Source organism: Leptonotus elevatus, chromosome 5, assembly GCF_054856555.1.
Source record: "Leptonotus elevatus isolate MCC_2025b chromosome 5, RoL_Lele_1.0, whole genome shotgun sequence".
In the NCBI taxonomy this organism is placed as follows: domain Eukaryota; kingdom Metazoa; phylum Chordata; class Actinopteri; order Syngnathiformes; family Syngnathidae; genus Leptonotus; species Leptonotus elevatus.
Window position 1 is genome coordinate 1,917,918 of NC_141243.1, and position 15,307 is coordinate 1,933,224.

The 15,307-nt window shown below is 43.5% G+C and overlaps 2 protein-coding genes across 2 annotated transcripts; one reads left to right on the forward strand and one right to left on the reverse strand.

Annotated features, from left to right (window-relative positions):
* Positions 1–1,188: 1,188 nt before the first annotated feature.
* Positions 1,189–4,772, forward strand: rnf215 (ring finger protein 215). The gene is made up of 10 exons (XM_086076729.1): positions 1,189–1,541; positions 1,622–1,759; positions 2,486–2,557; positions 2,642–2,727; positions 2,788–2,842; positions 2,931–3,035; positions 3,142–3,258; positions 3,326–3,454; positions 3,529–3,631; positions 4,339–4,772. Exons 1-10 carry the CDS (start codon positions 1,326–1,328, stop codon positions 4,359–4,361), a joined length of 1,044 nt encoding a protein of 347 aa, XP_085932855.1. The 5' UTR covers positions 1,189–1,325; the 3' UTR covers positions 4,362–4,772.
* Positions 4,618–14,964, reverse strand: ascc2 (activating signal cointegrator 1 complex subunit 2). Its single transcript, XM_086076728.1, has 19 exons — positions 14,826–14,964; positions 13,771–13,862; positions 13,542–13,700; positions 13,157–13,330; positions 12,610–12,739; positions 12,211–12,278; positions 11,454–11,567; positions 11,261–11,373; positions 11,092–11,166; positions 10,150–10,254; positions 10,001–10,069; positions 9,833–9,907; positions 8,732–8,963; positions 8,441–8,637; positions 7,405–7,524; positions 6,975–7,211; positions 5,878–5,968; positions 5,145–5,236; positions 4,618–5,076 (listed from the first exon to the last, which is right to left on the reverse strand). The coding sequence occupies exons 2-19, from the start codon at positions 13,852–13,854 to the stop codon at positions 4,905–4,907; spliced, it is 2,307 nt and encodes a 768-aa protein (XP_085932854.1). The 5' UTR covers positions 13,855–13,862; positions 14,826–14,964; the 3' UTR covers positions 4,618–4,904.
* Positions 14,965–15,307: the final 343 nt, after the last annotated feature.

The following is a 15,307-nucleotide window of genomic DNA, read 5'->3' on the forward strand; positions in this document are numbered from 1 at the left end:
AAGCGCGTTACCGACTTAAAAAGGACATCCTCATTTTCTTGCTGCCTTGAATTCAAACTGCGACAACTGCTGCCAAAAACGAGGACGAACGTTCAACTTTGTGACGTTCGACAAAGTGTCTCAGTGGACGTTCGGACTTTGATCTGAATGTGCAAGCAAAACTATGCTAGTTAGTTAGTGAGTTAGTGAGTGAGTTAGGCCACCTGTTGTACATTTACGGCGCCGTGTGTGTTGACAACGTGCCAAGAAATCCAAGCGCTCCTCTTGGATACGTCTGTACATATGAAGAGAAATAAATAAATAAGAGCATGGATTTGAACAAAGTGTACAAACTGCTGTTTAAACGGTGAACTCGTTTGCCATGTATGTAAAATGTGACATAAGGAGAGTGATCAAATATGTCATTACGACATTTGGCAAATTGTGTGATATAACAGTGCAATCATATTTTGTACATAAAATATTTATGAATGAAGGTGGTGTGGTCTTCCTTTTTTTTTTGGATAAGGTGAAAACTCTGAAATCAAAATGCAATTAAGAGTTCTAGCCACAAAAACAAAACATTTTATATTAAAATATCACTATAATATTAAACTTTTTTTCTAAATAGAACATATATATATATATACATACATATATAAAGACTTTCAGCCACATTTTTTTTGTGTTTTGGTAAATATTTTTTCCCCACTAAACTGACTCATCCTTACCTTTAAAATGAATTAAATGCCCAAAACACAACTTTGTGGCATTCATCCAAATTTTTTTATTAATAAATTAAATGTTTGTAAGGGCACAATAAAGTCGGTTAATGTAAGAGGTGACTGGTGGCTGCTATCGCATCTAGAACTTGGTTAGTTTACATAACATAGCATAAACAAATGTTATGTTACAGAAATGTCATATTTTAATTAAAAGCGAGCCGGGAAACGAACCCGGAAGTACATGATGTTACTCTCTTGCGTTGTGAACTTGACGTTGCAGTTTTGACACCTTAAATGGTGAAAAGTAGGACACAATGGTGGCTATATGCCGTTTAAAGTGAAATGCCGGAAATACTAAATTTACAAATGTTATACATGCGTCATGCTAAATGGGTCTGTCATTACTAACGTTCCGTAATGCAATGTGTACTGTCGGCGCGAGATGAAGCATTCGGATAGTAATCCTCTCGTAGATTCCGGTATGGTCCGGAAATGCTAGTCACTTGTTTACATTCTTTCGCATTAGCCCTAGCAATAACAATGACTGACAGTTAACCGTCTCCGTGCTAAAAAGCTTCTTGAAGACGCTTTTTTACCTCCCCGCTGGTGGGCTGGACCGCCATGGCGTCCCCGCTGGCGGTGCTTCTGTGGCCGGGGCTGCTGCTGCCTTTCGCGGCGGCGGCGGCGGCTCATCCGCGGGTCGCAGTGGTGGAGGTATACGCGGAGCAGCGGCTAAGCGGCGCTCTGCTTCGCGGGGAGGTGGTGACAGCTCGTCGGGGTGAGAGCACCGAGGGCCCCGGTGATGACCCCAAGAGCCTGGAGGGAGAACTAGTTCTGGTCCGTGCGGCACATTTACGCTTATACGCGTAGTATTACCGAATGTGCGCGCACTGAAATCTTGCTTCTGTTTTGTTAAGATTCGGGACGTGGAGCCTCAGGTGAGCGGCGATGACAAGGAGGAAGGGGAGCTTTGGATCGGCGTGATGCCTGTGGAGGACCACCAAGGGTCCGCCGGGAATCAGCAAGAGTCTTTCACCGAGGCGGTGGTCAGCAGGGTAAGGCACGTCCTCATACAAGAAAATGAAATGACATTTCTGCAGAAATTGCGTTTGAATGCTGAAGAGGAACTAAAATGGTACTTGGAAGTTCCGGTGGTTTGACTCAAGGAATGAGTCGAAGGTAAATGTGTCAAGAGGGTAAAGTTCGGTAGAGGACCCAGTCGCAGGGAAGCAGGGCCCTTAAGGAGGCGAAGGTGAAGTGAAAAAAAGGGACTTTAATATTTCTACAAAACAAAAAGCGAACTCCAAAACAAAACATGGTGAGGACAACAAGGCAAAAACGGGCAGCATGACATGAGGGAAAGACAATGAATCGACACAGACAGAGGGGAGACAGCAGACTAAATACATAAACGCTAATGACACAACAAGACACACCTGGGGCAAGACACAAGTGGCTGAGGGCACTGATTGGTTGACACGAGGAAGGGCGGGATTACACACTTAACAAGACCAAGGGAGACACACACAAGGAAAACAGAACCCAAACAAATAAAAAATGTGTATTCAAATTTGAGAATATGAAAACTTTGGTCATATAATAAATAGTTCTGTAAATTATCGGAATCATTTTTACCAGCCAGTTTGGTGGGAAAAAAATGTTTAAAAAACAAAATAAAAAAAATAGTTTGAATCGGATCAAAAAGGTTGAGAAATGTGGAAGGATGAAAAAAAAAAAGTGAATTTGGCCAAAAGAACATATTGTCCATTTTTGTTGTTTAGATGAAGCGAGCATTGGTGCTCGGGGCGTCGGCACTCATCATCCTGGCTCTCAACCAAAATACAGTCAGAGAAGTATGAAGAAAACAAAATGTGTGTGCGCATGTGTGTGTGTTTGAATAAGATAACAATAATAAGAGTGTTTGTGTTGTGGTTGAGATGGATCTGTCTCAGGTTCTGTCCAAGCCCGTCATCGTCATCCAGACGTCAGAGAACGTCACCAGACTCTTTGGCGCGCTGCTCAGGTATGCTAATGCGTTAGCAAACGTTAGCGTGTTAATACGCTAACATGCGTGTTTTTTTAGGGGCCTCCACGCGACCGCTAAGATTACCTTCACAAACGTCCTGCATGACAGCCTGGTAAGCGTTGGGATTTTGGATTTGGCGCCCCCCGGAGCCCAGGAGGACAGTCATAATCTCAACGAGTGTGTGCTGTGTTGCGGGCCAGGGCGCCACGCTGACGCTGTGGTCCAGCTGCGGGCGTTCCAGAGGGGGGCGCTATGGTGAGTGGCAGGGCGTCATCTGCACGGGGGAGACCAACTCGCAGGTGCAGGTGCGTCAAAAGAAACATGCTACGATGCTGACGTGCTTCGTGCTCGCATGAAAATGTTAAAAATGTTACTCATGACGGGCAGTTATTCATTCTTCATCGGGTTTAGAAGTACCTGCAGCAGCTGTGGGACACCATCCTGTGGGTGGCGCTCATCCTGAGCACCGGTGTCATCCTGCAGGCCCGCCGGCATAACCACGACCGCCAGCTCCACGACAACATGGAGGTGAGTGCGTCCAGGCTTGGGACAGCCGTCAATCGGTCATTTCTGACCGCCATGTCTCCTCCTTCAGTCTCTCCCTAAACCGGACATCCTGAAGACCATGTCCTCCCTCCGGACCAAAACCTACCGAAGGCCCAAGGTGCGGCGCGGCGAGACGGAGAACTGCGCCGTGTGTCTGGAGGCCTTCAACCACAACCAGGCAAGACGAGCAAAAAAACAAGACTTGAAAATGCAAACGTGACGGTTGACGCGTCCCCCCGTCCGTGTCCGCAGTGTCTTCGCGTGTTGCCGTGCCGACACGAGTACCACCGGGACTGCGTGGATCCCTGGCTCCTGCTGCATCACACCTGCCCGTTGTGCAAGCGCAGCATCTTGGGTGAGGGCCACGAAATATTTGCGTCCGGCACCACTTCGTCCAGTTGACACCAAAATCCAATTTGTTACAGGACGCAAGAAATTTGAAGGATTCATGAGCAGTTAAAACACACGTTTTTATAATTAATAGTAGTATCCGGCGCCGGTGCATCCAAGTGACACCAAATGCAGGAGGCGTTCCTGATGATATAATGCAATGAAAGCCAAATGAAACCCATGTGAGTTTTGTTAGCCATTTTGTTTTGAAACTGCATTCTTTTTCATTTTAAAGTAGCATCAAGCACAAATCCACAGGTCGGTGGTCATTTTGGTTCAAAGGCATTTTTTCTTTTTTTTTATAAATACGAGCATCCGGCACAAGTGCATCCAATTGACAAAATCCGCCACGCAAGTTCCTCATGACAGGATGCACGGCGGTCCAAAAAAATAAAGCATCTGTGCTGTGAAATGCTCTGGTCGTAGTCGGTCATTTTGGTTCCAATATATATATATATATATTTTTTAATAAATAGAAGAATCCGGCACAAGTGCGTCCCATTGACAAAATCCAGCACGTGCTGTGAAATGCACTGGGGTAGTCGTCGGTCATTTTGGTTTAAAAGTGCCAATTTTTTTAAAGACAAAAGTCAAAATATAGCCTGTTATTTATTTTTCTTTTTTTAATTAATAGTAAAATGCGTCGCATTTACGATATTCTTCCTTCCTCAGGCGGCGTCCACAGAGACAGTTAGCGGTCACCGCGGCAACACTCCCATTTTTGGTCGTCCTCATCGCTGCCTCCATTGGAATCCGAAACGCGGTTGCGTGTCCACAGCGCTTCATCCGGGAATTTTTCCCCACAAGCAGGGCGGCGTTTGACACGCTGCACTTTTTGCACCCGCAACCATGAAAACCTCTGCAGGCAAGTCCGGCACCGCTGGGGTCCAAAACGATGTCAGATGAAACCCTCGATCGAGTGTGTTTTAGATGTTCAAAGTGTGAAGCAGGTTGGCGACCTCATTCAAGTATTTATTGGAAGCATTTTCATGCGCTGTTGTTACAAAGTGCTAACAGGTCAGGTCCGTGTACAAAAGTTGTTGATTTGTAGTTTGTGAAGGCGCAAAATGGTCGATGCAATAAACGTCCACTTCTTCCAAATGTCAGATTTTGCTTTTTCATTGCGAAAATAAACATCTGCCGACTTCGCTGCCACTTTGGTTTCCAATCAAATGAACGATTTGTCAGTCGTTAGAAAATCAGCAGTCCTCCTCCTCTTCTTCTTCTTCTTCTTTTTATCACGAGGGGATCATCCCTTTGTTCCTCTTGCGGTCGGCCATGTTGCGCCGGTTGTGGTTGGCCCCGTGGCCCTTGTTGGCCTCCTTCTTGCGTCTGTCCAGGAATGTGTCCGGCGTCTGTCCCTGGCCTTTGGGACGGCCCGCCACGTTGCCGGGACGCTCCGGCCGGATGCTGAGGAGGAGGAGGATTGGTCGCCGTTTAATACGTCTGTTGCGGCGAGTTGATCGACGTTCCCTTACCCTTTCCTCTCCTGCATGGTGGCTCGCCTGGCCTCGGCTCGCTCCCTCAGCAGCGCCGGGTCCTGAATGAACTGGTCCCTGTTCACGTTGCTCTGTGGCACAAAACAAAGCCTGGCTTTTAACACAACGTGGTGGTCTCTCGAGGCTACGTTTAGGGTGTCGAAGTAGGGTTTCAAGATAGGGTTAGGATTTTTTTTTTAGGTTAGGGTTTTAAATGAATGTCACATTAGATCAGGTTTTTAACTCACTTGCTCCCAAAAACGTATAAATACGTTTTATTTGAAACATGACCATGCTCCCAAATGCCTTTTTTATGCTAGCAGGTGGCAGCAGTATGAGAGCTCATCCAGGGCCATGTTACAAAAAGCACTGTTTTCAACAGATTTGTGAATAACAATGAAACCTAGCTATATTCTAATGCTAATTGCTGCAAAACGGAAACCGATACAAATATACTTTTTTTTTTCCTGATGAAAGAAGAGAATCTAATCTTTCTTCTGGTAGGTTCCATGTTTTTATAGCAATAAGACACAATTATTCTGTGGGCCTTGCAAAATCTGTAAAATAAAGTCAAACGGCCAGGAGCGAAGGGAGTTGCTTCAGTGAAAATGGCTGCAAGTGAATGAGTTAAGCAGTACCAAACGAAGTACCAAAGTGGTTTGAAGCATGAAAATCACAAACACTCACAAGACACACGAGGACTTCCTCTCCGGATGTCTTGGCGGTCGCTTACCTGCAGTCTTTGGTCCTCTTCCTGCTCCTCGTCATCCTCCGCTTTCTCAGCTTTATTTGCTTTCTGGAGGACTCTGGGCAGCGTGAAGGGTCTGAAGCGGAAACTCATCAGTTAGCATTGGGGGCTAAATCAGTGGTTGTCAAAATATGCCTTATGGGGATCCACAGGGCTTAATTCTAGGGTCGCTTTTGTTTTAATTTCAATTTGCATTCATGGAGAGTCCTACGGAAGCGTATTGTATTCACTTGGGAAAAAAAGCCCTCTTTTTCTGACTATTTATTGTGAAGTTTTGCTTTTTGTGTATTTTTTTGTTTTGTTTTTCTGAATATTTTTTATTTTAATGAATTTTTTTTCTGTCAAAATAATATTCCCAAAAACGAGGAGAAAAAATATTCCCCAAAACAGCAGGAAAAATTACTCAGAAAAGGGAAAAAAAATATTCTGAAAAACGGGGAAAAAATTATTTAAAAAAAAAAGCTGCTGCTCTGTGTAATTGTATTTATTTTTGTACCTCTGAACTCCGAGCGACTCGTTTCAGACTTGCTAATGGCGGACACTTTCCCGCATACCTCCAATGTACCTTCAACTACACCATTTACTGGCTCCGTTTAAGGTAAGTATACGAACATGTCAATCGATCGGCATGATTTTAGTCATCGAACAGTTACGTTTCTACGGAAGTGTATTGCATGCGGGAAAGTGCAACAAGTCACTTCAGTTCAGAGGTTAAAGAAAATTACTCAGAAAAACAAGCTGGTGCTCTGTTTTTCTGTTGTTGTTTTTTTCTGTTTTTCTGAATAACTTTTTCCCCGTTTTTCGGATTTTTTTGACGGAAAAAAATATGCAGTAAAACAAAAAAATATATAAAGAAAAAAAAAATACACAAAAAAACAAACCTCCCCCCAAAAAATGTATCAGAAAAACAGCCCCCCAAGTGAATGCAATACGCTTCTGTAGTATCAGATCAATAAATTGAGTTGAGAAATGAACCTCCTCAACTTACTTCAACAGTTCCTTGGCACCAAAATGGCACCAAGCCAATACTGCTTTTTCTTTTTTTTTTTACATAATACAACAAATAAAAAAAGGTCCCGCACCTCCTGTTCAGCAGGCTGTCTCCGTCCAGGTCGTTGGCCCCCACTGGGTTCGTGTCGTACGTGTCGTCGTACTCGTCGTCGTAGTCGTCGCCCATGCCGTAGCTGGCCGAACCCCCCGCCGCATCTCCCGCCTGCAGTTCCACCTCGTCCACCACCGTCTGGTAGGCCTGGTAGCGAGCGCGCTGCTCGGATATGTGCTGCTTGTCATTGAGCAGCTCCTGCGCGCTCTCGCCTTTCCTGTTGGGACCGTTTGGACGCACGTGAGATATTTGCGGGTTAGAACGAAGGCTCGGGGGGTTTCATCTTGGCGTTTGAAGCCAGGATTGTGGTTTGAAACCTCAACCGTGGCTCGAAATCGTGTTTTGAAAAATCACGATTTCGAGCCAGGGTTGAGGGTTTGAAACCACAGCGTGGTCAAGTGGCCTCGCACCTCCTCCCCTTCCAGACGCGCGTCATGTCCACGCGATCCCTGCGGAAGACGTCAAACTCGTCGTCGTCAAACGCGTTGGATCTGCTGTTCAAGACGGGAGGGAGCGCTTCTTTCACCGGCCTCAAAACACAAAAAAAATAATCCAATTGAGTCTCAACATGATCCTCTGTTCTGCCAACAACAACAAAAAAAAGTTTACATTGCGGTCATTTGCACGGAATATGTTTGTTAGGAATCCAAATGTAAGATTTTGACTTACGCATGCTTCATTCACATTTAAGGCTTTTTATGATTTGTTCAAATTTAGGACCTTTACAGACGACTTGTAGCATTCTTCATTCAAATAGGAAACTTTTTCAGCGCACTTGAAAGCACATTTGGTTCAAATGTGACACATTTGTAACACATTTAAGACTTTTTAAAAAGCACACTCAAAGTCAAGACTTTTAAGGGCATGTCATTTGAACGTTTTAAAGCAAATTTAACTCAACAATTTGATTCTGACCACAAGAGCTGTGAAACAATTTTAAAAAAAAAATCGGATTAATCACATCTTAGAATTTTGATTAATCACTTAATTAAAAAGGCTTTTTTTTTTATCAACATTTTTTTGCCTGCCAAATTTAAAGACCACCTGTAATGTGTTTTTTTTTTGTGTGGGGGGGGGGGGGGGGTCCACTGCACACTCATCCTCCCCTTTTTCTAATCAGTTAATTAATAATTTAAAATGGAAAAAAAAAGGACCCCAATAGTTTGACATGAACAAATATTCTGAATGTCATACGCAAACATTTATGAAATGCTTTATTTTAATGCATGTAGTTATTATGTTTATTGCTCAAACACAACCTTTAACGTAACCATCCGCTGTCAGTTTAAGGATGATCTGGGTCAAAATTAATGGTGTAATTAATTAATACATGATTAATGCTATAATATTTTTTTTTTTTTGTGTTAATGAGTTTAACGCTTTAACTTTGGCAGCACAAAGCTGGCTCATGTGTGTTCATCCACAGCATGACGCTTGTGAGCTCACCTGGGCATGGCGCGGTCCAGCGCATCCAGGTGCGGCGCCAGTCGGCCCTCCAGGATGTTGTTGATGACCACCTCCGAGTTGTAGCCATACTCCCGCAGGCACGCCAGCAGGAAGCCCTCGCCCAGGTCGGGCAGCAGGTCCCGGATGCACGACACCAGCGACTCCAGCTCCCCCTCGCTCACCGGGCAAATGTCACCCTGAGAAGACAAAAAAATAAATACAATAAAAAGCACATTTTTGGGAGTGATCATATGACCAATTTATTATTATTATTTTTTTTTAAGACTTTACATTGCTTCCTCTACGGGGAGCATCCAACATGGCCTCAGCCCCCCCCCTGGGGCTCTCTCGGCCACCTTCGGCTTCCCACGCGTCCCGCCGACCAATGGGGGGGGGAGCCCCGCCCACTGCTCCCTGATTGGCCGCCTGCGACGACGACGCGGCGGGTTGCTGTTTGCATCTGCCCACGCTGTCCCAGGCACTCTGGACGCCCTGGAGCAGGTAGGACGTCCTGGTCTCATCGCTGAGGCGCACAAGTTAAGGCTTCTGGCAACATGTCTGCAGCTAAAGTTGGTTTTCCTTAAGCACGTATCGAAAGGGGCGGCAAATGCTTGCGAACGTAGTGAATTTGGGGTTTCGTCGGGGGTTCAAAAAAGGTTGCAAACGTGTTTGCAAGCAGTTTTATTGGTCGTAAAAACACTTTTCAGGACATTTTGAACAGTTCCTCGCAAATCTTTTGTTTTGCTAAAATGGTCAACGGAGTGCAGTTATATAGCGCTTTAGCTACACTAAAGGCAAGTATTTGCAAAACAGTCATAAGCATTTGCAAACGGACGTAAAGTGAGTTGCCAAAGTTCTTTATGGTCCAATGCTAGAAACCACGTGATTATGGTTCCAATTATGTGTCGACGCATTCGTGCCTCACATTCGCAAAACGCCTTCTCCAACATTAGCGCGTTATCTCTACGCATTGTCAAATGTCGCGAGGCAACCAACTAAATTTTGGCCAACATTCGTCTTAAAAGTTGACCAACCCGACATTCGCTGCCTTTGAAAGCAATGGTCGCTCGAATGAGATACCACCTTTAGCTCCAATGCTAACAATACAATTGGAAGCTGACGTTAGCTGACGACGCTTCGTTCCAATATGAAGAGCTAACGTTGGAAGCCAACTTAAAAATCTAACACTAGAAGTTAAAAGTCGGTAATTTTGGTATCGTACGTTGGAAGCTAACATTGAAAGCTATCATTGGTCGTGTTGGTGCTAACGTTTGACAAGATAGCTTACACGAAGGTAACATAGGCCCCTAGCATACGAAGCTAACGTTGAAAACTTATGTTTGTTGTTTTATCATTTAAACTTTGTCTGCAACATGGAAGACGAGAGGATACATGGCAGGAAGTGCTTGTTGAAGGAGGCTGACATCGTCTGCAACGGGAAACAGCTCGTCGTAGTCGCACAAAAACCTACGAGGACAACAAAGGCGTGACGGCATTAACAAATCAACCTGCGGCCATGATGCAAACTGAGGGAGCTCCGAAAGTGCTACACACTCTCACCTTTTCTCTGACAAAAAACTCGTGAAGTGCTGCAGCAGCTCTTCGGCGAATGTTTGCGTGTTTTCCGCCCTGCGGGATGACGCGCGCTCCAGTTAGCGTTAGCGTTAGCATTAGCAATATCCCCGTGTGACGTCACGCGGCAGCCTCACCCCTCCAGAATCGGCTGCAGGCAGGTGTGGTGCAGCAGCAGGTGAGCCGTTTCCAGCATCCGGCGCCGCGCGTGGGACAACCTACGCCACACGTCTTCCTGAAGACTGCAAAGAGATTTTCAGCGTTGAGTCGCTTGTGGGTGACAGATAGCATGTATAGCAAGTTTGAAAATGACAAATTGACCCTGAAAGCAAAATGGACCCAAAACTTCCTGTCTCTTTTCAGGCATGGCTTCTTCAGACGTTTTTTTTTTTTTTGGCTTACTTACGAATTTTCTAAACATTCAAAGGCCAAAATGACCCTAAAACGTATGATTTCAACAAAAAAAAGTCTGACTTCCAGTGTTTTTTAGCTTTCCTGGTGGTTGTACTCACGGTAAACATGCCTACTCAATTTTACGTCGCTCGGTCAAACTGTATTCAGGCTGAACTTTCAAAAGATTTTAAGGACCACTAAAAACGAGCAAATTGACTCAAATGTGTCTTGTGTCTTTTTGGGTATGACTTCTTGAGACTTGTCGGTCTAATCATGATAAACATGTCTGGCAAATGTCATGGTGTGGTTTGATATTGGCTTATGGCTTCATTTTATGGCTGAATTTAAAAAAAGTTCCAAGAGAAATGCACCCAGTGAATAACTAAAATGGCTTCTACAAAAAAAAAATAATAATAATAATCAAGGGAATTGGTCAAAATGAGGCTAAAACGTAAAAAGTGGCAGACTTCCTACGTCTTTTGGAGGCGAGCATATTGACAGACGTGTCTAATAAATTTCATGTTTCCATGAGAAACGACTTTTGGGGCTTGAATTTTGAAATGATTTGAAAACCCCCCAAAAAAATGACCAAAATCTCAGCCCAAAATGGTAGGCGCAAGTTCTTGAGATCGATCATGATACTTAAATACTTCGTGGGGCACTGCGAGTTGATTTGAACCACTTACCTTTTATCCTCAAAGGTCCTCTTTGTCGAGGCCTTTTCCAGGTCGGGCACGACGCTCTCATAAAAAGAAGTCAGTCTGCATACAGAGCGGATGTAGTGAGCGTGAACATACGACGTACAGTGGCCCAAAAGTGACCTGCAGCCATTTTGGCCAGCGTGCGTCTGTCTACCTGCAGAGGAAGCCGCTCGAGTGGAAAGTGGCACAAGCGGCGGGGAAGACGCTCAGGAAGGCATGCAAGGTACTGCTTATGTCACACAGGTACAGGACCATGTCCACAAAGTCCTAGGAAGACAAAATATGCACGGCAAGACCAACGTGTTGCATCACCCGGCCTTCAACGGACCTCGACGTGGCGGCCTCACCTGCTGAGTCATGCTGACGGCGGTTGGCTGCTTGTGGCCGCTGAGCTTCATCGGTTCGGCAGCAGCGGCGCCGTTGCAACGGTCGCCGCACTTCTCCGCGATGGTGTCAAACACCTGACGGGCGACAGGCTAAACCATCAACCGATTTTCTCACAAATGAATTATAACCACTTCATATTTGTGCATTTTCTGCAATTCAATTTCAAATATCCTGTCTCTGAATATATGACAGATATGTTATTGTTAGTTTATTGTAACCATTGTTGACTATATGGATGCAATTTTTAATTTTTTTTTATATTTTTTCCATTTTACTTTGTTGTGTGGTGGGTTAAAGAATAGAGATGTAACGATATTCAAACATTACGATACGATATTATCGCGATATTGTGGGGAGGCTGGCGATACAAAAAAAAGGTCACAATATTGTTAAAAATAAATAAATAAAAAATAAACTTCACTTCACAAGCTTCACAAGCATATTGCGTGCCCCTTCATCTGACCATTAGCGCGGATTTTAAACATAGAAGGGCCAAAACATGCCTTGTGAAAATTAAACGGCACCAAAAAAAAAATTGCCACCAGAGAGCGCTAGAACTGTAAAAATGGAAATCAACCTGACTTCTTTAACAGATGTGCTGCTTTTAATTTCGTGACATGGCGATGACGATATTGTGGCTGTTTTAATATCGCGATATCACGATATTGCCGTTATCGTTACGTCCCTTATTGAGTCAACCCCAGAGTATGGCTTCACCTCCAAAATAGTTGGCATGGTGTCATCCAGGTCTCTGTAGTAAGATGGCTGCTGAATGAAGATGTTCTCTGCATATAAACACGTTGAATAGATGATGCAAAAATCCACAAAGTGTACACAAAGTCGTCCTCTATGGATGACCAAAACTAACTAAATTAAAAATAAATACACGACTAAAATAAATAAATAAATAAATAAAAGTGAAAATAAAAATGGATATCAAAAATATAATTCAAAAATGAAATACAAAAAAAATTAACGGAAATTAAAAACAACAAATATATATATATATATAGTTTATTTTATTTTATATATATATATATATATATATATATATATATATATAGTTTTGGTCCTCCATAGTCCTCAACTATGTGAGGTGGCAAATGCAATCAATACCAATCATCTTGTGCAGCAGTGGAGCGTTGCCCTTCCCGAACAGCACGCACAGGTCCATTATTTTGGGAACGTCAAACAGGAAGTTCTCGTACAGGATTTCCCCAAACACGGCAGGTGTGATGAAATTCTCCTGAAGAACAAGAAGAAGAGCATAGTCACGTTTTCAAAAGAAAATGCATGCAGTCCCGCTCGATTTTTATTCTCTTGGGCGTTAATTGATACAACACTTAATACTCCCCAAGCATCGTAATCATAAAAATCAGCCAATTTGTTTTTGTTTTGGGTATTTTTTTTCTTTTTAAATCATCAAATTTTAGCCTATTTAAAAAAAGCTAATATCATCCGGCCGATTAATCGGTCAGGCCCTACTAGGTTTGTTAGCGTTTTGTTAGCATTAAATTAGCTGACTTTCGTAAGACAAACTAATGTGGTTTTGTTATATATAACACATGTAATTTTCCTACTTTTATTTTAAATTTCACAGTAAACTTCAACTGTGAGTGGCAATAGAGTAAAAATGTATTTCATGATTTTATGTAGGTGCCACCTGGGACTCCTTGTGAGTGGCCATCCTGAGGAAGGCCAAGAAGACGGCGCGGTGGAGTGAACGCTGAGTTTCCACCACCGCCGGGGACGATGGCACAGAGGCCAGGTCAAGGCCGCGAGGGGCATGCTGGACGTACGAGTCCAAGCAATTCTGCAGCGACCTGTCAAACACAACCTGAAAAAAAAGGAACGATTCTCTGTTTGTTTTATCAGATGAACTCAAAATATTTTCTTTGTATTTCACGTTAAATGAATACATGAATATTTTTGCAGATCGACATCAGTGCTACAATTGTCAGCCTTTCTTTGAGTTTGTGCACTGGATGCTAACATTAAGTAAACGTAACGTGGCTAAATAGGGGGCAATAAAAACACCGGGCTCTCACCTGACACCAAAATTTGTCATGCGGCAGGGCAAGTAGCCATTCCAGATCCTCCAAAATGAACCTGCTGCGTTCCAGGAACTCCTCCACCTCGGCCGGACAGGCATTGGCCAACAGCGGCACGTACGGTACGAAGAGGCCCCCCTCTTTCCTGTCGGGATGCTGAGCAGAGAGTCAAACGATGACGGCAGGCAAGCACGTCGCCAACGAGAATGAGAGGACGGCCGCTCACCAGAGCGGGCAGCGAGCGCTCCTTGCCCAGCGCATCTCGCTCTGTCACCTGCTGCTCATCCAGCGGGACCCGGGCGCAGGCCATGGCTCTCCCTTGACAGGAAAAATCAATGACTTCTACGGAACACCTTGTACCTCTTAAATGTTTTCTTTCTTTTTTTTTGTCCCCATAGGAGCGACAAAATGAAAACCGGAGATGTAAATGTGTGTGATGTGATATAAGAACTAATCAAATATTAATACAAACTAAATAAATGAATAAATAAATAATTTCAATGATACCTGCTTTTGTGTTGGGCAACAAAAATATGCAGACAAATTGTCAAACTATGAAACTATTTTTCTTTTTTTAAATATTTATTTATATATTATTCTATTTAAGAATGGAATATTTTAAAAACGGGTCACACCACAAACTTACGTGAGAGTGATGCTGCATTCAGGGACATCAGGTAGAAAACAGAATCAATCTGGAATGTATTACATTTGTTTTGATTGTTAGTTAGTTTAAACCTGGGATGGGCAAACTCGGTCCTCGAGGGCCGGAGTCCTGTAGGTTTTGGAGGTTTCCTTCTTCCAACACAAGCTGATTCCAATCAACAGGATCGTTATCAGGCTTATACAGAGCTTGCTGATGAGCTATGTTGGAGAAGGGAAACATCCAAAACCTGCAGGACTCCGGCCCTCGATTGGAATCATCTATGTTGGAGAAGGGAAACATCGAGGACCGTGTGTGCCCACCCCTGCTTTAAACTGATTATCAGAATCTAGAATTGTGACTATACCGAATCACAAACTACACGCTCTACGCAGGTGTAATTTTCACTTCCACGCAAAAAGAGTAACTATTATTTAAGTAGTAATTATTGAAGTTTTAACACTAATCTCTCTTTGAATGTTGTGTAGCACAGAGCTACCGTAACAGGTGAAAATCACCTTTGATGACAGCGCGTCAATCACCAACAGCAGCTAAGGGTTAGCATAACGTGGCTAAACAAGCCGAAAACTTCGTCGTATGGCCAAGAAACAGGCATTCAATTTAATAAATTCACCAACCTTCTTACGGTCAGCGTCTGCCACTCTCCGAAGGCATACTCATGGAAATGTCAGCGCTGTTTTCACTTTGAATTTGTATTTTTCTCCGGCGTCTCGAGCTGGGTATAGAGCACGCATGCGCAGTACCAAGAGCGGCTGCGAGTTTGTTCTTCGAAAATGTGCTGGGCAAACACAGCATATCTTGTTTTGTTTACCGGCCTCTAGTGTCCACTGGGTAGAGTGCAGCATTGTTTGGTCAATTCCAAAATCAGCTGCGAAAGTAAAACAAAACGTTAAATGTTCTTCATAGAGGAAAGACCATAAAAATGTTGATAAAAATATATATAAAAATACAAAACTGAAAGTTGCTGTACACAAATTATGTAAACAGAACAATTTTTTGTACTTAGATACAAAAGTGAAATTTTTGCGTTTTCAATGCTTGCATAATTTTTTTTCTAATTTGAATGAATATGTTTTTTTTTAAGGAGTATAAAATAAAA

Coding starts and splice junctions, on each gene's coding strand:
- ascc2 (XM_086076728.1), bottom strand. CDS start 13,854: ATGGCCTGCGCCCGGGTCCCGCTGGATGAGCAGCAGGTGACAGAGCGA. Junction 10,255..11,091: donor AGGACCTTTGAGGATAAAAG/GTAAGTGGTTCA, acceptor ATCTCTTTGCAG/TCTTCAGGAAGACGTGTGGC. Junction 10,070..10,149: donor CTGCAGCCGATTCTGGAGGG/GTGAGGCTGCCG, acceptor GTCATCCCGCAG/GGCGGAAAACACGCAAACAT.
- rnf215 (XM_086076729.1), top strand. CDS start 1,326: ATGGCGTCCCCGCTGGCGGTGCTTCTGTGGCCGGGGCTGCTGCTGCCT. Junction 1,542..1,621: donor TGGAGGGAGAACTAGTTCTG/GTCCGTGCGGCA, acceptor TGTTTTGTTAAG/ATTCGGGACGTGGAGCCTCA. Junction 2,728..2,787: donor CTCTTTGGCGCGCTGCTCAG/GTATGCTAATGC, acceptor GTGTTTTTTTAG/GGGCCTCCACGCGACCGCTA.